The following is a 19,999-nucleotide window of genomic DNA, read 5'->3' as shown; positions in this document are numbered from 1 at the left end:
ATGGTCTATATACCTTCCACATATCTAACATAGTCTACAGTGTATTTCCTCTATCTAGTGACTGGTTAGTATTAATATGGTCTATAAAACCTTCCACAAATCTAACATAGTCTGCAGTGTATTTCCTATATCTAGTGACTGTTTAGTATTAATATGGTCTATATACCTTCCACATATCTAACATAGTCTACAGTGTACTTCATCTGCCTAGTTACTGTTTAGTATTAATATGGTCCATATACCTTCCACATCTAACACAGTCTACAGTGTACTTCCTCTGTCAAGTGACTGTTTAGTATTAATATGATCTATACACCTTCCACATATCTAACATAGTCTACAGTGTACTTCCTCTGTCTAGTGACTGTTTAGTATTAATATGATCTATACACCTTCCACATATCTAACATAGTCTACAGTGTACTTCCTCTGTCTAGCGACTGTTTAATATTACTATGGTCTATATACCTTCCACATATCTAACATAATCTACAGTGTACACCCTCTGTCTAGCGGCTGTTTAGTAATATTATGATCTATATACCTTCCACATATCTAACATGGTCTACAGTGTACTTCTTCTGTCTAGTGACTGTTTAGTATTAATGTGGTCTATACACCTTCCATATATCTAACATAGTCTACAGTGTACTTCCTCTGTCTAGTGACTGTTTAGTATTAATATGGTCCATATACCTTCCACATATCTAACATAGTCTACAGTGTACTTCGTCTGTCTAGTGACTGTTTAGTATTAATATGGTCTATGTACCTTCCACATATCTAACATAGTCTACAGTGTACTTCCTCTGCTTAGTGACTGTTTAGTATTAATATGGTCTATACACCTTCCACATATCTAACATAGTCTGCAGTGTATTTCCTATATCTAGTAACTGTTTAGTATTAATATGGTCTATGTACCTTCCACATATCTAACATAGTCTACAGTGTACTTCCTCTGCTTAGTGACTGTTTAGTATTAATATGGTCTATACACCTTCCACATATCTAACATAGTCTACAGTGTACTTCCTCTGTCTAGCGGCTGTTTAGTAATATTATGATCTATATACCTTCCACATATCTAACATGGTCTACAGTGTACTTCTTCTGTCTAGTGACTGTTTAGTATTAATGTGGTCTATACACCTTCCATATATCTAACATAGTCTACAGTGTACTTCCTCTGTCTAGTGACTGTTTAGTATTAATATGGTCCATATACCTTCCACATATCTAACATAGTCTACAGTGTACTTCGTCTGTCTAGTGACTGTTTAGTATTAATATGGTGTATATACCTCCCACATATCTAACATAGTCTACAGTGTACTTCTTCTGTCTAGTAACTGTTTAGTATTAATATGGTCTATATACCTTCCACATATCTAACATTGTCTGCAGTGTATTTCCTATATCTAGTAACTGTTTAGTATTAATATGGTCTATGTACCTTCCACATATCTAACATAGTCTACAGTGTACTTCCTCTGCTTAGTGACTGTTTAGTATTAATATGGTCTATACACCTTCCACATATCTAACATAGTCTACAGTGTACTTCCTCTGTCTAGCGACTGTTTAATATTACTATGGTCTATATACCTTCCACATATCTAACATAATCTACAGTGTACACCCTCTGTCTAGCGGCTGTTTAGTAATATTATGATCTATATACCTTCCACATATCTAACATGGTCTACAGTGTACTTCTTCTGTCTAGTGACTGTTTAGTATTAATGTGGTCTATACACCTTCCATATATCTAACATAGTCTACAGTGTACTTCCTCTGTCTAGTGACTGTTTAGTATTAATATGGTCCATATACCTTCCACATATCTAACATAGTCTACAGTGTACTTCGTCTGTCTAGTGACTGTTTAGTATTAATATGGTGTATATACCTCCCACATATCTAACATAGTCTACAGTGTACTTCTTCTGTCTAGTAACTGTTTAGTATTAATATGGTCTATATACCTTCCACATATCTAACATAGTCTGCAGTGTATTTCCTATATCTAGTAACTGTTTAGTATTAATATGGTCTATGTACCTTCCACATATCTAACATAGTCTACAGTGTACTTCCTCTGTTTAGTATTAATATGGTCTATATACATTCCACATATCTAACATAGTCTACAGTGTATTTCCTCTGTCTAGTGACTGTTTAGTATTAATATGGTCTATAAAACCTTCCACAAATCTAACATAGTCTGCAGTGTATTTCCTATATCTAGTGACTGTTTAGTATTAATATGGTCTATATACCTTCCACATATCTAACATAGTCTACAGTGTACTTCCTCTGTTTAGTATTAATATGGTCTATATACATTCCACATATCTAACATAGTCTACAGTGTATTTCCTCTGTCTAGTGACTGTTTAGTATTAATTTGGTCTATAAAACCTTCCACAAATCTAACATAGTCTGCAGTGTATTTCCTATATCTAGTGACTGTTTAGTATTAATATGGTCTATATACCTTCCACATATCTAACATAGTCTACAGTGTACTTCCTCTGTCTAGTGACTGGTTAGTATTAATATGGTCTATAAAACCTTCCACAAATCTAACATAGTCTGCAGTGTATTTCCTATATCTAGTGACTGTTTAGTATTAATATGGTCTATATACCTTCCACATATCTAACATAGTCTACAGTGTACTTCATCTGCCTAGTTACTGTTTAGTATTAATATGGTCCATATACCTTCCACATCTAACACAGTCTACAGTGTACTTCCTCTGTCAAGTGACTGTTTAGTATTAATATGATCTATACACCTTCCACATATCTAACATAGTCTACAGTGTACTTCCTCTGTCTAGCGACTGTTTAATATTACTATGGTCTATATACCTTCCACATATCTAACATAATCTACAGTGTACACCCTCTGTCTAGCGGCTGTTTAGTAATATTATGATCTATATACCTTCCACATATCTAACATGGTCTACAGTGTACTTCTTCTGTCTAGTGACTGTTTAGTATTAATGTGGTCTATACACCTTCCACATATCTAACATAGTCTACTGTGTACTTCCTCTGTCTAGTGACTGTTTAGTATTAATATGGTCTATATACCTTCCACATATCTAACATAGTCTACAGTGTACTTCCTCTGTCTAGTGACTGTTTAGTATTAATATGGTCTATATACCTTCCACATATCTAACATAGTCTACAGTGTACTTCGTCTGTCTAGTGACTGTTTAGTATTAATATGGTGTATATACCTCCCACATATCTAACATAGTCTACAGTGTACTTCTTCTGTCTAGTAACTGTTTAGTATTAATATGGTCTATATACCTTCCACATATCTAACATAGTCTGCAGTGTATTTCCTATATCTAGTAACTGTTTAGTATTAATATGGTCTATGTACCTTCCACATATCTAACATAGTCTACAGTGTACTTCCTCTGCTTAGTGACTGTTTAGTATTAATATGGTCTATATACCTTCTACATATCTAACATAGTCTACAGTGTACTCCCTCTGTTTAGTGACTGTTTAGTATTAATATGGTCTATACACCTTCCACATATCTAACATAGTCTGCAGTGTATTTCCTATATCTAGTAACTGTTTAGTATTAATATGGTCTATGTACCTTCCACATATCTAACATAGTCTACTGTGTACTCCCTCTGTCTAGCGACTGTTTAGTATTAATATGGTCTATGTACCTTCCACATATCTAACATAGTCTACAGTGTACTTCCTCTGTTTAGTGACTGTTTAGTATTAATATGGTCTATGTACCTTCCACATATCCAACATAGTTTACAGTGTACTTCCTTTGTCTAGTGACTGTTTAGTATTAATATGGTCCATTGATCTTCCACATATCTGACATTATCTACAGTGTACTTCCTCTGTCTAGTGACCGTTTAGTATTAATATGGTCTATATACCCTCCACATATCTAACATAGTCTACAGTGTACTTCTTCTGTCTAGTGACTGTTTAGTATTAATATGGTGTATATACCTCCCACATATCTAACATAGTCTACAGTGTACTTCTTCTGTCTAGTAACTGTTTAGTATTAATATGGTCTATATACCTTCCACATATCTAACATAGTCTGCAGTGTATTTCCTATATCTAGTAACTGTTTAGTATTAATATGGTCTATGTACCTTCCACATATCTAACATAGTCTACAGTGTACTTCCTCTGTTTAGTGACTGTTTAGTATTAATATGGTGTATATACCTTCCACATATCTAACATAGTCTACGGTGTACTCCCTCTGTTTAGTGACTGTTTAGTATTAATATGGTCTATGTACCTTCCACATATCTAACATAGTCTGCAGTGTATTTCCTATATCTAGTAACTGTTTAGTATTAATATGGTCTATGTACCTTCCACATATCTAACATAGTTTACAGTGTACTTCCTCTGTCTAGTGACTGTTTAGTATTAATATGGTCCATTGATCTTCCACATATCTGACATTATCTACAGTGTACTTCCTCTGTCTAGTGACCGTTTAGTATTAATATGGTCTATATACCCTCCACATATCTAACATAGTCTACAGTGTACTTCTTCTGTCTAGTGACTGTTTAGTATTAATATGGTGTATATACCTCCCACATATCTAACATAGTCTACAGTGTACTTCTTCTGTCTAGTAACTGTTTAGTATTAATATGGTCTATATACCTTCCACATATCTAACATAGTCTGCAGTGTATTTCCTATATCTAGTAACTGTTTAGTATTAATATGGTCTATGTACCTTCCACATATCTAACATAGTCTACAGTGTACTTCCTCTGTCTAGTGACTGTTTAGTATTAATATGGTCTATGTACCTTCCACATATCTAACATAGTCTACAGTGTACTCCCTCTGTCTACCGACTGTTTAGTATTAATATGGTGTATATACCTTCCACATATCTAACATAGTCTACAGTGTACTTCCTCTGTCTAGTAACTGTTTGGTATTCATATGGTCTATATACCTTCCACATATCTAAAATAGTCTACTATATAAATAGTATAGTCTACTAGTAAATATAGATATAGCAGACTAGTGTGCTGTAAGAGATTATCAGACTCACTGGTTGAAAATCACTGCTCTAGTCAATAGAATATTACAGAGTCCATTACATATTATTGTAAGCAGCGTACGGAAGATAACTCCAAGTTTAGGGGTGAGCATATACCTCATTTATTGCTCTCATCTAATAATATGTGCTTTCACACCTACTCTGATGAGTACATGTAGGAATCAGTGTTGAGTTGGCATGGTCTGACAACTCCTCCCTTTTCTCTTTGATCTCTTTATCATGGTCATCATTTAGGGTGCTTTAGAATTCCCTATGTATAAGGGAGACATGACTAGGTACACAGAAGGCATTCAGATTCCAACTTTAGAAGTAAGATAGCTTTTATCTAAATTGGGCTACACTAAGATTAATAATTGAGTTCGAGTTCATTGACAATGGATAAGTGCTACAAGGTCATGTGTCAGCAAAACTGTAGCCTGAGATCTTTATGAATGAATTTAAGGCTATGATAGCCAAATGCTTACATTGATAACAAGCACATAGATGTTTGCTAAAGATTTCTCAGTGTATTCGTTTGCAGGATTTCGATATAGTAATTACCGTGTCTGTCGACTTCTGCTAATAAAATAAGTTTTATATTAAAACTTCTAAGTAAACATTTTAGCACTGTTTAAAATGAGAATATCAGTAGTTGTTAGTCATAGCAGAGATTTGATGATCATTGTTCAACACTCTTAGTATGACAACAGAATTGATGTTGGAATAACATGCTTGTTTTTATGGCTCCGTGTTAAATATCTCTTATTATAAAACCTGCTCTCTAATGTTCTCTAAGTCAGACATTTGATATTTAATATATTGTGGTTTCACATTAAATACCTTTTTATATTAAATATTTTATATTATACGTATATCTTGCAATTACATGATATGCACACTGAGGATTGCCTAAGTCGTGTGTAAAACCAGCCATATTTTAATTTAAATAAAATTTATTAGAAAATTATAATATTATTAGTTTGATTAACATGACCAATATACAGCATTGTAATCGATTGTGTTCACCTTTACTTTAACAACGATATGTCTATGATATTCTATGTTGCAGACTGGACTGTGAGACTCACCTGTGGTATTTGAATCTATCACGCAACAACCTGGTAGAACTACCTTCAGTCGTCTACCGTATGACTAATCTGAAGATGTTATACCTCTTCAACAATGAGGGGTTGACAAAAATAAGTAGCGAAATTCGTAAGCTACAGCAACTCACAAAGCTAGATTGTAGGGATTGTTTCTCTCTCCAGTCTCCCCCGTACGCAGTATGTGTGCAGGGTATCGCCGCTGTAAATAAATACTTTGCTGATCTGTTGGAAGGAAAAGGAGTAGATCAGCTCAAAGTACCAGTTGCAGTTGTCGGTATGACTGGTGCAGGGAAAAGTAGTCTCATTAGAAGCCTCCAGTCCGGTAAAAGGGAACTTACCTACAGAGAGAAAAATTCACCATTCGATGAGACAACCAAAGTGTTCCAAATGGAAGACCTGAACAACTCTCCTCTCAAGTTTATAGACTATGGTGGCCATGATATCTATCAGATGGCCTACCAGCTAGTCATACGAGAGCGATGCATTCCACTCCTTGTAGTCAACATGGAAGAGTTTAACTCATATCTGTCTGCAGGGTCTAGAGAAGGTGCAAGAAGACTCTGTATAGACTGGCTGTCTCATCTCTACTTGGCCAGTCCAAGATTAGATCCACCTGTATTGGTCCTCACACACACTGACAAGCTGGATATCGAGTTGGTGGAAGATTGTAGGGAAAAGTTGCTCTCCATTTCAGAAGCAGCAAGAAGAGAGTTACTCAGAGACTACGAGCGGTGCTGTGGGGATTTTCAAAAAGAATCCAGTCCTATCATCCATCTCACCAACACTGACGAGCCTCTCTTTAACCCTCTGGATGTCTTCGAGTTTGGCAATGACCTCGGCGAAGTATCTAACATTAAAGGTTTGAGAGCAAATTTGGAGAAACGGTGTGAGAAGTTAATCATGGAAATTCCCCTACTTTGGGAGCGTGTAGAGAAATTCATAGAACGAGAGGAAGGAACTTACATTCCTTTGTTGAAGGTAGAGAACGAATTCTCAGACACTGATTCTAAAATCATTCTGCGATATATGCATAATACTGGGCAGATCTTGTGGTTCGAGGGAACCGAAGGTCTGTCCCGTTACATATTCCACAAGATTCCTGTAATTACTGAGATGATAGCTCTGTTGTTCCACCACACAGCTGAGCAACAATGGGAAAAGAGGGTCGAAGAGTTGGTTCCTTTCACACACCAAGAAGAGTGGGTCAGTAAGCGGAAGTACCAAGCATTCGTAGCACAGTTTACTACTACTGGCATCATGGATGAAGTCTTGCTAGTAGATCTCCTTAAGAACAGCAGTGAGTTACCTGTTGAAATATCTATGCAACTTTTAAAGAGCTTCGCCATCTTGAATGGTCCAATAGAACACAACTCTAAAAGGCGATCGTACATCCTTCCATACTTTACGACTACTTCTGTAGAAAAGACATATCCATTAGATGACAATGTACCTCTCCGACTGGACATTGCCTTAGGTGGTCTATCTCCACCTCCTTATGTATATCAACTTATGACTGTTGCAGTCCTGAAACTCTGCTCAAGTCTGTTGTCAAACATAAAGGTGTGGAATGATGGAGCTGTGGTACACAATGAGGAGTTTACCACAATTCTGAATCATGACTTAACCAACCGAGTGGTCTCATTAAGAGTTGGTACTACAGTGGCACAGCTACCAGCTTCCTGGGAACATTTAATAGTGACAACTAAAGCTATTCTTAACCAGCTTTACGCCGTGTGGAAAGGGAGTCATGCTGAAGTTTGTCTCTACTGTTCACAGTGTCTCATCAGACAAAACCCTGCACCCCATTTCTATGTCGACCCTGAGTGGTTTTATCCTATCGACTGTGACTACAGCATTACCTGTACTAAACTCCCTGCTATACGTTCACATCTGTCCAAGGTTGTCTGTCCAGTTTGTGACAAGCTGAGAAATGATAAGAAACCTTCCGTGCCCAAGCCTCTCAGACTTCCTTGTGAGTCACCTTTCTCATCCTTTTCATTGAGTTTAGTCTCAGTCAAGGTTTGGCTAAATGCAAAAATTTACCATTTTTCCTCCAGATATTAAAATCTTTTTGTTGGATAGTATTGATGACTATCCCTGTGATGTCCTTCAGCTCCATATAGAAAATAGATTAAACTTTTTTGAAGACACATTTGTAGATTATGAGATGCTTTGGTTAGTTGTCACCTTTTATCTATTAGTAATTGTATTACATCATACCTACAGGTGACCAACTAACTGTTGATGAAGTACAAAGCCTAGAGAACCATATATCTGAAATAAGAGAGAGTTGTCCTCTCCAAACAGTTGGTAAGCTTCTTCCCTGTGTATGTTCTCATTAAGTCTCTGATTTATATAGTGTTTATATAAGAGTAAATGAAGATGGGACTAAATACGAGGAAAGAGATTGATACTCTATAAATACAACAGAAACATAGAGTATTAACTCTGTTATATTCAGGGCATCTGGAGAGCACCTCTGAGGAGGCTGAAAGTGACTTGTCAGATGTGGAGGATCAAGGATATTGTGATGAGTCCAAAGCAGATAAGGTCATGAGGCTACGACTATGCATAGTCAAGAAGCCGAAGATTAAGCAACTGTATCAGTCTAAGAAGGTAATATAGTTTATCAGTTTAATATCTAACTAACATGCTGCTGACAGCTTCCATCAGAAGAAGAGCATAGACATGGTAAGTTAATTTGTTAAATGATAAAGATCATAAAAACTCATATTGATATCATATAGCGTGTTAAGAACCATCAGAGATCTGTGATATAATTGAAGTTACCTGTTGCTGTCTCAATTAGAGAAGAATGGTTAATTTTTGCTGTTGAGTAAGCATTGCAATATCTAGAGTAGACAACTTCTCACGGTATTTATTCCCTTCTCTGTATCATTTGTAGACTTGTGACCCTTGAACTCAGCTAATGGGTGAGGCTAATGATGAGGTTTTTTGTGAAACACAAACAGCAAGAGTTGTGTTCTCTTTATGTTACAACTTAACTGGGTTCTATGATTGTATTATAAAGGTCTATGCTATGAGTGAACCAGTGAGGGGCAGAGTTCTAATCATCAACAATATGAACTTTCGCTATGGTCACGGTAACAGAGCGGGTTCCCAATTTGACTACAGAAATCTCAGCATGATGTTCAAAGACCTTAAGTTTGATATTGCCAAGTCACAGGCTGAATTAAAAGACCTGCGAGCGCAGGTACTCCGTGTGCCTTATCATAGCCTTGTTTCTGCTTAAAGATTGTAGAATTTGGCTGATTTAAACTCATGGTACAAAACTCTGTTTAAAGTGAGACACTGTTGTGACTAGTGTATGTCTTGGTCTGGTAGTCAGGGTGTTAACAGATCTTCTGATGAGGGACATTGATACAAAGCCTCTTAACTGTGATTTATGTTTGCAGGGAACCTAGTTTTGTTTTAGAGCTTCATTTTGAGTTTTCATTCTATAAATGTTAGGTAAGGTTTCCTAGCAACACTTCAATGACTTCCTGCTATCTGGCAGTCATACAAAAGAATTTGAATCCATAAAAGTATTGGCCTGTACTAGTCAGGATTACTATATTTTTTTCCAGGATATCTACAGAGAGATACAGATTGAAACAGCGAGAGAGGAACACAAGAATCTGGGCATGTTTGTCCTAGTAATCATGACTCATGGTACGAGTGGTAACCATCTGCTGGATATCGAGGGTAACATGATTCCCTTCATCCATATCCAAGACCTTCTCTCTCCACGGAGTTTCCCTGCTATGAAGGGCAAGCCTAAGTTGGTCATCTTGCAAGCATGCTCAGGAGGTTTGTCACCTGATAAAGGATACACAGTTTGGGTACACAGGCTATACTTTCAGAAGATCAGATAAATAAGTACTATTTAACTAAATACCAGTTTCATCAACTCTTTGATAACCTAACTCTTTGTGTACCACGAGCCGTGCAGTGTGGCTCAACACAGTGTTTGTATATGGAACCAACTGGTGTGACTTTAGTACGTGTGAAACAAGTTTCTTATTAGTAAGTAGTTAATCAACTAACTTATAGTATCTGTACTTAAACAGAAGGGAAGAATTATCTGCATGTGTTATGCATATCTGCATCCACTGATGTACAATTTTATACTTGTTAATTTGGTAGCGAATCAAATAGCTATGGTAGCTTGTATTGTCAAAATTGTGTCATAGTATTCCAAAACATGAGTCATTGGCTGACAGAAACAAGTATGTACTATAAAGACAGCTGCGTATGATCCAACTGTACAACTGCAGTGGAAAATCTGCCCCGAGTATCAGCCTCATTGCTATTGGCTAATGCGGTCGCCTACAGAGCAGAAAGTTTGCCCTGGGCAATGAAGTTTCATCACTAACCCCAAAACGTGTAACACTGGCAAAACATGAATCTGGCAATGATCTATTAGGTCAATAACCACTCAGGGTCTAACTTCAAATTGTGTGCACTTCCTGTATGCTAGTATTAACATACATTTACAGAGATTTATCTAGTATAAAAATATAACATAACTAATCAAACATTCTGTTATCTAGGGAGACGAGACTTTGGAGAAAGTAGAGAGCTTCTTCCTTCACCAATATCTACCATCATAAGCAGCCCAACCACTGAGTCAACTACAGTTAGCAGTACATCAGTTCCTCAGTCAACCACAGTTAGCAGTACATCAGTTCCTCCATCAACCACAGTTAACAGTACATCAGTTCCTCGATCAACCACAGTTAGCAGTACATCAGTTCCTCAGTCAACCACAGTTAACAGTACATCAGCTCATCAGTCAACCACAGTTAGCAGTACACCAGCTCCTCAGTCACCAACTACTTCAGTTCCACCTCCAACTACTCTGAATGCTGATGATTTCTTCATCATGAAGGCCAGCAGTGAATGTAAGTACAGAGTCTAGTCTCAGATCTGCTTTACCAAGATTTATCAAAGTGTCTCCTCTGTGAATAATTATTTGTTTAGCTTGTGACTAGCCTTAGTTCCTACGATGTGCATGTAGATTATTATCATTATTTACTCTATACACATGAGCTTTGACTATCATATACCGTTGAGTAATGAACTTATCAACATACCACTCTATGTCTATTTTAGCCTACATGGCTACTAAATCCTGCAGTCATGGAGCCTGGTTCATCAGAGTTCTTGTGGCCACATTCTACAAACATTCTTCTCATAGAGATATAGAGAGTCTCTTTAGGATTGTAAGTAGTCAGTCTATTTTATAGCCTGAGAACTCCTTTATTTGTCCATCTTATTTTATATCCAATTAACTTTAATTTGTGCTGGTTCACTTTCTCCGTGCTGTTCTTATCACAATCAACAGGAGTTACATGTAGTATTTAGTAGCAGTAGTGTAAGGGGCAGTTAGTGAAAGAGCCTCAAGACCTGCTGCTTTCTTAGAGCTTAGGTATGCCTCCTTCCTAACCTATTGGAAATTAGCCTATTTGCTTTATTTGCTATGTGAGGATCAGCCTATGTTCCTTAAAGACCCATTTCGTCGAAGCGATAGTCAAAGATAGACTGTGGGTATTCCAATGATACTCGACAAAGTAGCTTAATTTCCAGGCTTTTACTACAAGCATTTTGCTGCGGAGCATCCGCACCCGCTCCTTAGGTTTCTGGGAACTAGCCTAAATTTACGCCAGGATTAGCCTAAATTTCCTCATGGTTTTGAAACTTAAAAGCTAACATCACATGATCCTATTACGACTTTGAACTCTATTTCTAAGGAAATTGATCAAAATTTGTCATGAGCATTAGCCTAAGTTTCCTAATGGTCCTGAGGCTTGAAAGCTACCAGCACATGATTCCTATTGCGGCCTTCACTTAGAGATTATCAACGGATTAGCCTTAGAATAACACGTTGCCCTTATTTTTTTACCGGTGATGGCCAAGAAAAGACTAGAATTCTTGTAGATATCCTGTAGAAAAAGACACCAAAATAAAAAATGATAGCGTAAATAAAGTATATATAGATATTACATTATCAGAGGTGTAATATAAACACTATATAACCTAGGTATAACCCTATATAACTTCAGAGATTTAGAGTGCTTCAGGCAAACTTCAAAACTCTCTGCTCTCTTTGACCAATCTTGTTCCCTCACAATTCGCTCTAGTCATGAGCCCATTGGATCATAGTCCATGTATGTCATACCTCGACGTAGCTGCGAAGGGATGGTGATCATTGCGCTCTACTCGCTTTTTAGAATATTTGTGATAAAAGTAGCCAAAGTGATACGCTATTACGTTTTGTCACTTTATCTTTGCCGACGTTGCCGTTTTAACAGGTTTTGTGTGATCCGAGCTTGATTAGCAGTCGCTTATTGGTCAGTTCCGCTTCGACTGGTGTGGAGAGAAAATCAAACATTTTTAGCGAGTATTTCAGTCACCAGTAGATGAGTTCCCATGTTCTGCCATAAACAAACTGTTGGACTCGCTGTCTCTTGTAATAAACAGACCATTAGACTCACTGTGTCTTTTAGGCTAATTCCTGGAGCTAATCCATCAAAAAACCACTTGAATCAGAAAGGGTGATGTGAACATTGAAGCCTCTTGACCAAAATCTACTAACTTTAATAAAATTTCTCTATTTAGTGAGATGTAAGAGGGGATAACTACAATAACTGTATTCTTTTCTTGACCACCACCTGCAAAAGAGAGGGCAGTTTATTATTCTTGAACTAATCAGTTGATAATCCTTAGGTCAAGGTTGCAATAGGATCACACGATGCTAGCTTTAAAGCCTCAGGACCATTAGAAACTTAAACTGCCTTTCACAACAAATTTAGTTTCTCAAAAAAATTGAGATCAAGGTCGTAATAGCGGTCAAATGATGTTAGCTTTAAAGCCTCAGTGTTATTACATCATCATCACCTGCATCATTGTGATTTGATCACTTTTGCTGTCTCTCTAGCTCAGGTAGCCTTCACTATCTTACTACTCCATTCCTTTCTATCCTTTCTCATTTCCTCTGCCTGTTCAAATTTCATTTCTATAGATTTCAGGTTATTTTCAATGTTCTTATTTTAGATGAACTCAGGGGCACTCCTTGATCTTCACAGGAGATTTTGATATTTCCTTAGCATTTCTCTTCATTTAATGCTCACATTAATTTTAGGCTAATTTCCAATTACCGAGGGAGAGTTTATCGAAGTCCACCCGCAAAATACCCATATTAAAAGCGTGGATCTGTTGAGTTGAGTATTTGTAGAATGTCTGTAGGCTATCCTTGACTACTGCCTCGACAAAATGGGTTTTTAAGGAAATTGTGCCTGTGCTCACGTAGCAAATGGCTAATTTTCCATAGTGCACCCACTAGCACAAAATGCTGAACGGTCCCGAGGCTCTGTCACCAACTACCCCTCCTTATACTACTAGTAACTTTGGTACCTGATATTATCAACTATTACAGGTCCTTTTCTCTGGTACAAATAACATCCTGTTAGTTCTGAGACTTGAACTCATCTCATCAATTCAACTAACACACTGGAGCAAACCATATGATGTCATTATGATATGTTACTCTGTGTTTATTTGTATGCTTTAGATACAGTCACGGGTGAGACAGGTCAGTATGGCGGATCAGAATGCAAGGTCATGTGACACTCAGGGAGGTAATGTACCAACTAGCATCTGCACCTTTACAAAACTCCGTAAACTTTATCTCTTCCCTGGATTCAGAAAAGGCAAGGACTGACAACTTCTCACTGTTCCTATATTGACACCAGACAGACCATCAACTAGAATTATCATGGAACTTCCTCTTGTTTTCATGGTTGTACTTCTTACCAACTCATATCATTGGTAAATAGGTCAGCTTGACATAGCGGAGAACATTGATGCTATTGGCTCATTTCTTATTGTAAATACTTGTGTTAATGTTTAACAGCAGACCTAATATGTTTGAGAATCAATGAAGACGAGTATTTAAGTGAAAGGATAATTTACCTGCTGTACACAGACTCTATATCCATAACCTTACCTGCTGTACGCAGACTCTGTATCTATAACCTTACCTGCTGTACACAGACTCTGTATCTATAACCTTACCTGCTGTACACAGACTCTGTATCTATAACCTTACCTGGTATTACTAGTATAGTGTTTATTTATCTATCACCTGTACATAATGTACATAATCCCATCTCTCAATATACCTCCAGTTGGCTATGAAGGCTGACCATTGACATATAATAAGTTGTTTTAGAGAGCTTTTGAGGAACAGGCTAATTCTCAATGTCTGTCAGCATCGATAATATAAGAAATAATCACTCTTATTTTGTGTTTTTTTTCTTTTTAACGAGAAACACAAAACCCCTTTTGTATTTTTTAGCGGTCCATATAGAAACCAATTGAGACAGTCATTATTTTTAGAATTGTCTTTTTGAACAAGAGAACATAACTATTGTTATGTTGTTATACAATTTTCACTTGTTTGAACATATTATTAAACGTTTTTCTTTAGATTGAGGTTTATTCAAAATGAATAAAACAAGCAGTCATCTTGATAGCAGAGATGAACAAAAGAGAGAATTTTAATGAGGATATTCATCAGGAGTCATACAGCTACTTGATTAGCCTTAATTGAGTCATTAAGTTTTCTGTGCGGTCTACAGATGTAGTTCCAAATAACAAGAGGACACAACTACATAAATTTCATAACTGGCATTTCTCATACTCCAACTTAGAATTTTGAGAAATACAGGAACAAAATGTAAACAAACACAGCAAAACCTGTGAATACAATATATGTAACACAGTTGTCCTGCCTATCGGGTCATTTGTTTAACCTTTGACCTAGCATGTCTCCAGTTTATTAGAATTATCATAACTCATAGACCTAGTGAGAATATCAGTGATCATGTTCTTGGTAAAGCAGTGCTTAGTGGTGATGTGGTTGCTGATGATTTTTTGGTAGATATATAATTATCATGGTATCATAAGTCTAGATCTCTCACTGGTTTTGTTGGCAGTGATTATGGTAGAGAGCTTGCCAATGCTAACATGTGGTAGTAATGATCGATGGCCAGTGATATCCTCAAATAGTTGTCAGTCATGCTGCTTATTTCGCTGCTATGTCTGCTAAATACTCTCTCTCTCTACAGTCAAAAGAGCTATTGGATTCCGTTGTTTGCCGGTCGAGCTGAATGGGCCATCATAATTATTGTGTATGAGAAGTTGTAGAATGTCTTTGTTCACTTTCTGCTCAGCTGTTATTTATCTGCTCAACCGAAGGTTTACCACTTTGGCTGGAGGAAATGCTGTAGTTTGGTGTAGCCTTCATATAGCATTTGGCAGCAGTAAGGTGAGCTTTTTTGGTGTATCATTAAAATTTGACATTTCCAGTGCGCATGAAATATCTGGCCTCATTGATGTGGCAGCAGAAAGTGAATTACTGACAATGAACTGGTATAGCATGTGGTCCACCAGTCTGCTGCCGCTATCCTTCGCCATCTTTACATTGACAGCCTTGAGCATATCTGTGGGTTTGTAATAAACATGAACCAAACTAACAACAATAAATTGGTATAGCATGTGGTCCACCAGTCTGCTGCCAGTATCCTTCACCATCTTTAGATTGACAGCCATGGGTATAGCTGTGGGTTTGTACCTGGGGTTGTTGTACCTTCTCAACAGCTGTTCTTTGTCCAGTCTCTGATGAAGTTTTAGTTCTCCATCACTAAACTCAGGCTGAATACCTAAAAAAAACTTCCATCCTGAAGGGGAAGTTGAGGTCAGACTAGTTGTTCGAGATCAGGACTAGGTTGTCTACATATACAGCAATAATAGTCTGGATTCTGTATTGTTGATGTGTGTAGATACATTGATCAGTATCTGATTGTTTGAAACTGATTGACTTGAGATGTTGAGCTCGTATATAGAACATTGTAACTTACATACCAAGAGTTCTTAGCTAGTATGTATACTAATGTGATACTAACTATATATACTATATATATAGTTAGTAGTTGTACATAGTATATGTATACTATGTATACTAACTATATGTATACTAATTGTGAATACTCAGATTTTTCTCAAACATTTGGTGTCGAATGTCATTCATGACTTGAGTGTACCGTGGTGTAATGTCTGTAGAAGAGAGGTGAAGAATGTCATTGATGTGCTCATCTGTGAGCCTTGTTCTGTATTTATTTTTTACATAATGCAGTTGAGAGAAGAGTTGTTCCCACCTGTATACATGCTTCCAAACATGTTCATGATTCATGCCGCAAAGGCCTTCAGTTGTTGGTATCTCAGACAGGGAAGCATACGATAGGCGTGAGTGAGATCTTGGCCAGAGTTAAACAGCGATGAGTAGATGAGATCGTTTCTATGATCTCATCTATCAACCCATGCAAAAAGGAGATTTCGTTTTCCTGCAGGACAATTATAGTGATGACCCATTAGTGCTGCTTTATTCCCATGCGTTACCCATGCCTAGTCTAGACCATTCTTGACATTGAATACCTATTTAGATCCTATAGCAGTGCAGTCTGGTAGGAATTCAACTAGTTTCTAGGTTCCATTATGAATATGAGCTTGGTACTCCAGCTCAGCAGCTTCTAGTCTCTGTTGAGAGTTATTATTTTCTTTCTCTTCCTGTATGAACTTTGGTTCTGTTAGATCAGCAGTGAAGTGAGCTGAATGACTCTGCCCAGTGACATTATCAATGTCATATCTCACTGGTTCAACTCTGCCTCAAGAACTGTGATGAGGTGTATAGGTAGACTCAGGTTGCTGTTTTACACCCACTTGTATTTCATAGTTGTCTGCCCTCGTATCTTGTATCTATGTTCCTAGTTTAACTTCATTGAAGATAACATTGTGATGTACTACAACTTTATGTTTTACAGGCTAGACTAATCACTATACTTTCAATCAAACACTGTAACCAACATGAATCATGGTTTCAGCTTTATCATCGTTATTAGCAAGATTCATCAAGAATGTTAGCACTTACAACACAGCTGACCATGTGGAGATAACTGCTATCAGGTTTATGATCATACCACATGTCATATAGGGCTGTTGATTTTTTGTAAGCTGTGGTAAAAACGTAGTTTCATACATAGACAACAGTATGTATAGCCTCAGCTACTAGTGACTTTGATAATACAAACTTAACAATCATGCCTCATGCAGTCTCAGATTGTACAGTTGTATCGCTCTGCATCACCATTCTGATGTGATGAATGGAGTGTGTGACCTGAGGCTGGACACCCATCAAATAAAAGTGGCAAAATGCTTGCCGGGAGGATAACTACCAATAATGTTTTTGAGTTGCCAAGGTGATTTCAGATGCCTGCCTACCCAGAGGGGCTCACGATGAGATACATGAGCAGCATTTGAATTCCAACCATGAGCACCTTGTAGAGGATTTATGGTAATTGTTATCTTGAATTCCAACCATGAGCACCTTGTAGAGGATTTATGGTAGTTGTTATCTTGATTAGAATACCTGAAGGTATGTAATACAGGTATCATTGGTAGTGGATATGTACATACATGTTGATGAATGCTCTGAAGACATTGCCTGAGATCTTTATAAATAGCACAAGTTTGTAGGCTATAATAACTGAACCCTTCCTTTCTAACAAACATGTTAGATTAATGCTAATATTTGTTTATTAGTTTTGTTAGTGGATCATCTCCTTATTTACTAGTGTGAGCTGTGTAGGTTGCACATAATTGGGAGCATAATGGAGAGGATAACTCCAAGTCGTTTGTATGGGCCTAAACGATTGCATATCTAGTACGTTGGATCATCTCCTTAATCAATAGTGTAGATTGTACATCATTGAGAGCATCATGGAGAGGATAACTCTAAGTCTAGGAATGCATGTAAACCTGAACGAATGCTTATCTTGTTCGTGATATGATGTTTTATCACACATACATGTCCGGACTACATATAGGGAACCTAAAAGTCACATCACACTTCAAAAATGCTCTATCGTCACATACAATCAATATTCAGTCATACTCCGACATATGACCTTAATGTGTTTCAGGGTGAGCTCGTATGAGCTTGTACATACAATCAATATACAATTTTTAGCAGCAAGTCCTGTTCAAATATATTTACAAGGGAATAAATTATAAAACAATGGATTGATACTAAATTACTGCAGTCAGTATGGTGACTTGCTGAGATGGTTCTTATATTGGTACCTTAATCGGGTTATCTTGTTATCAGAGCAAACACCAACACTATACATACCTTATTGTGTCATTATTATCATGGTGAGCTGGTTCTTATACTACCTTCTCTACCATTTGCTCCATATCTTGAGACATACCTCTCCCTGCTTTAGTCTCTATACCTTCTGCTGTCCCTGTTCTCGCTATACTCTCGACTCCTTGCCCCCTAACTAATAAAGTCACACTTTTTACTACTATCACCATAATACTTTCTACCACTTCTAGGACTGCTTCTAGGAGAGTATCTAACTCCTGAATTGTATCCCCTATTACTCTAGTACTGCACACAGCTGTTGTAATCTTACACCTTTGCTACCTCCTTCCTAATCTCATTTTTTAAGTTACTACCTCTACTCTCCACTCTAAAAAACTTGTCTAAATTATTTGCCATCTCACAAGCCCCCAATAGCTCATTAAGCATCTTCCAAATCAAATTGCCATTCTTAATCTGGTCTCTACTTACTTCTCTATCTGTCAACTCATCAACTGCGACTATTAGAGCAAACCTTACACTATCAGCATTATTAGCTACAGTGTACATGTATCTTGGCATATCTGCTCAAACTCTCAACTCGTTGCTAACTTTTTATCACTTTCATTAAGTGCCCCTTCACAAACTTGCTCTCCTGTCTACCATAATATTCCTGAAAAATCTCTACTGCATTTTCGTAAATGGAATCAACACTATCTACATAAAACCCTGCACCTTTCAGCTCTTCTCTACCACTATGTCCGCAATCTTTAATAATGGCGCCAACTTAACTCTACCCCTCATAATAGGTCATCTATTACCACCTTTGCCTTAATAACCTCTCCTCTCCACTCTCAATACATGAATTCATTTCCTTGTCACCATGCTCACCAAACACAATTAATTCTACACCACCTGTATTTTTACCTCTCTGTTTACCTCTATGTTTACTTTTAATTCATATTTATTTTAATTTCACTTATAATTTAATTTTAACTCTTCTTTACGAATAATAAATGTAAATGTCTCACTTTTATATCTCTACAGCTTTGACACCCACTGTTTTGTCAAATTGCTGTCTCATCACTTCACTTTCACTCACACGACACTTCACCTCACCTGCACGCCCGTTAAACGTTGAATTGCAACAAAATTCACATTACAGTTATTTGGTATCAAAAGGTTCACCATATCGTACTCTGCTGTGTTGTATGTGCAAAATATGTGGAAATGTGATTACAAGCTCTCAAAAGCTCAAAAATGAACAGTTAACCGCAGCCATCACGAAAACGCCATAGTTTGGAATCTTTTTATTTTGATGACGTTCTCAAACGTTGTGGTTATTGTTTTAAACGTGTAAATAAATGTTGTATTCACATGAGCTCTAGCAAAGAAGGGCCTGGTCTTCTCTTCCACTAGCTTTTATACTCATCCCTCTACTACATCACTACTACATCACCAACTTCTCGTTTGACTTTTCGTAACTACCTGTAACTGCCATGACCACAGTAGTGTAGCCTGGGGCCTAGCTGTTAACCCGATTATACAACAGTTATGCCACATTTAAATTGAAAGAACACACTGGAAAGTTACAAAT

The 19,999-nt window shown here is 37.2% G+C and overlaps 2 protein-coding genes across 2 annotated transcripts in view; both read left to right on the top strand.

The window, feature by feature from the left end:
- The window catches only part of LOC137402128 (uncharacterized), a 579,585-nt gene that overhangs the window by 8,957 nt on the left and 550,629 nt on the right, over positions 1-19,999 (top strand). The window lies entirely within an intron of this gene.
- LOC137401719 (malignant fibrous histiocytoma-amplified sequence 1 homolog) lies at positions 6,688-10,005 on the top strand. The gene is made up of 4 exons (XM_068088176.1): positions 6,688-8,172; positions 8,427-8,510; positions 8,662-9,414; positions 9,788-10,005. The coding sequence occupies exons 1-3, from the start codon at positions 6,705-6,707 to the stop codon at positions 8,823-8,825; spliced, it is 1,716 nt and encodes a 571-aa protein (XP_067944277.1). The 5' UTR covers positions 6,688-6,704; the 3' UTR covers positions 8,826-9,414; positions 9,788-10,005.

Source organism: Watersipora subatra, chromosome 8 (genome assembly GCF_963576615.1).
Source record: "Watersipora subatra chromosome 8, tzWatSuba1.1, whole genome shotgun sequence".
NCBI lineage: Eukaryota > Metazoa > Bryozoa > Gymnolaemata > Cheilostomatida > Watersiporidae > Watersipora > Watersipora subatra.
Note: the sequence above shows the minus strand (reverse complement) of the source record. Positions and strands in the feature narration are given on the sequence as shown.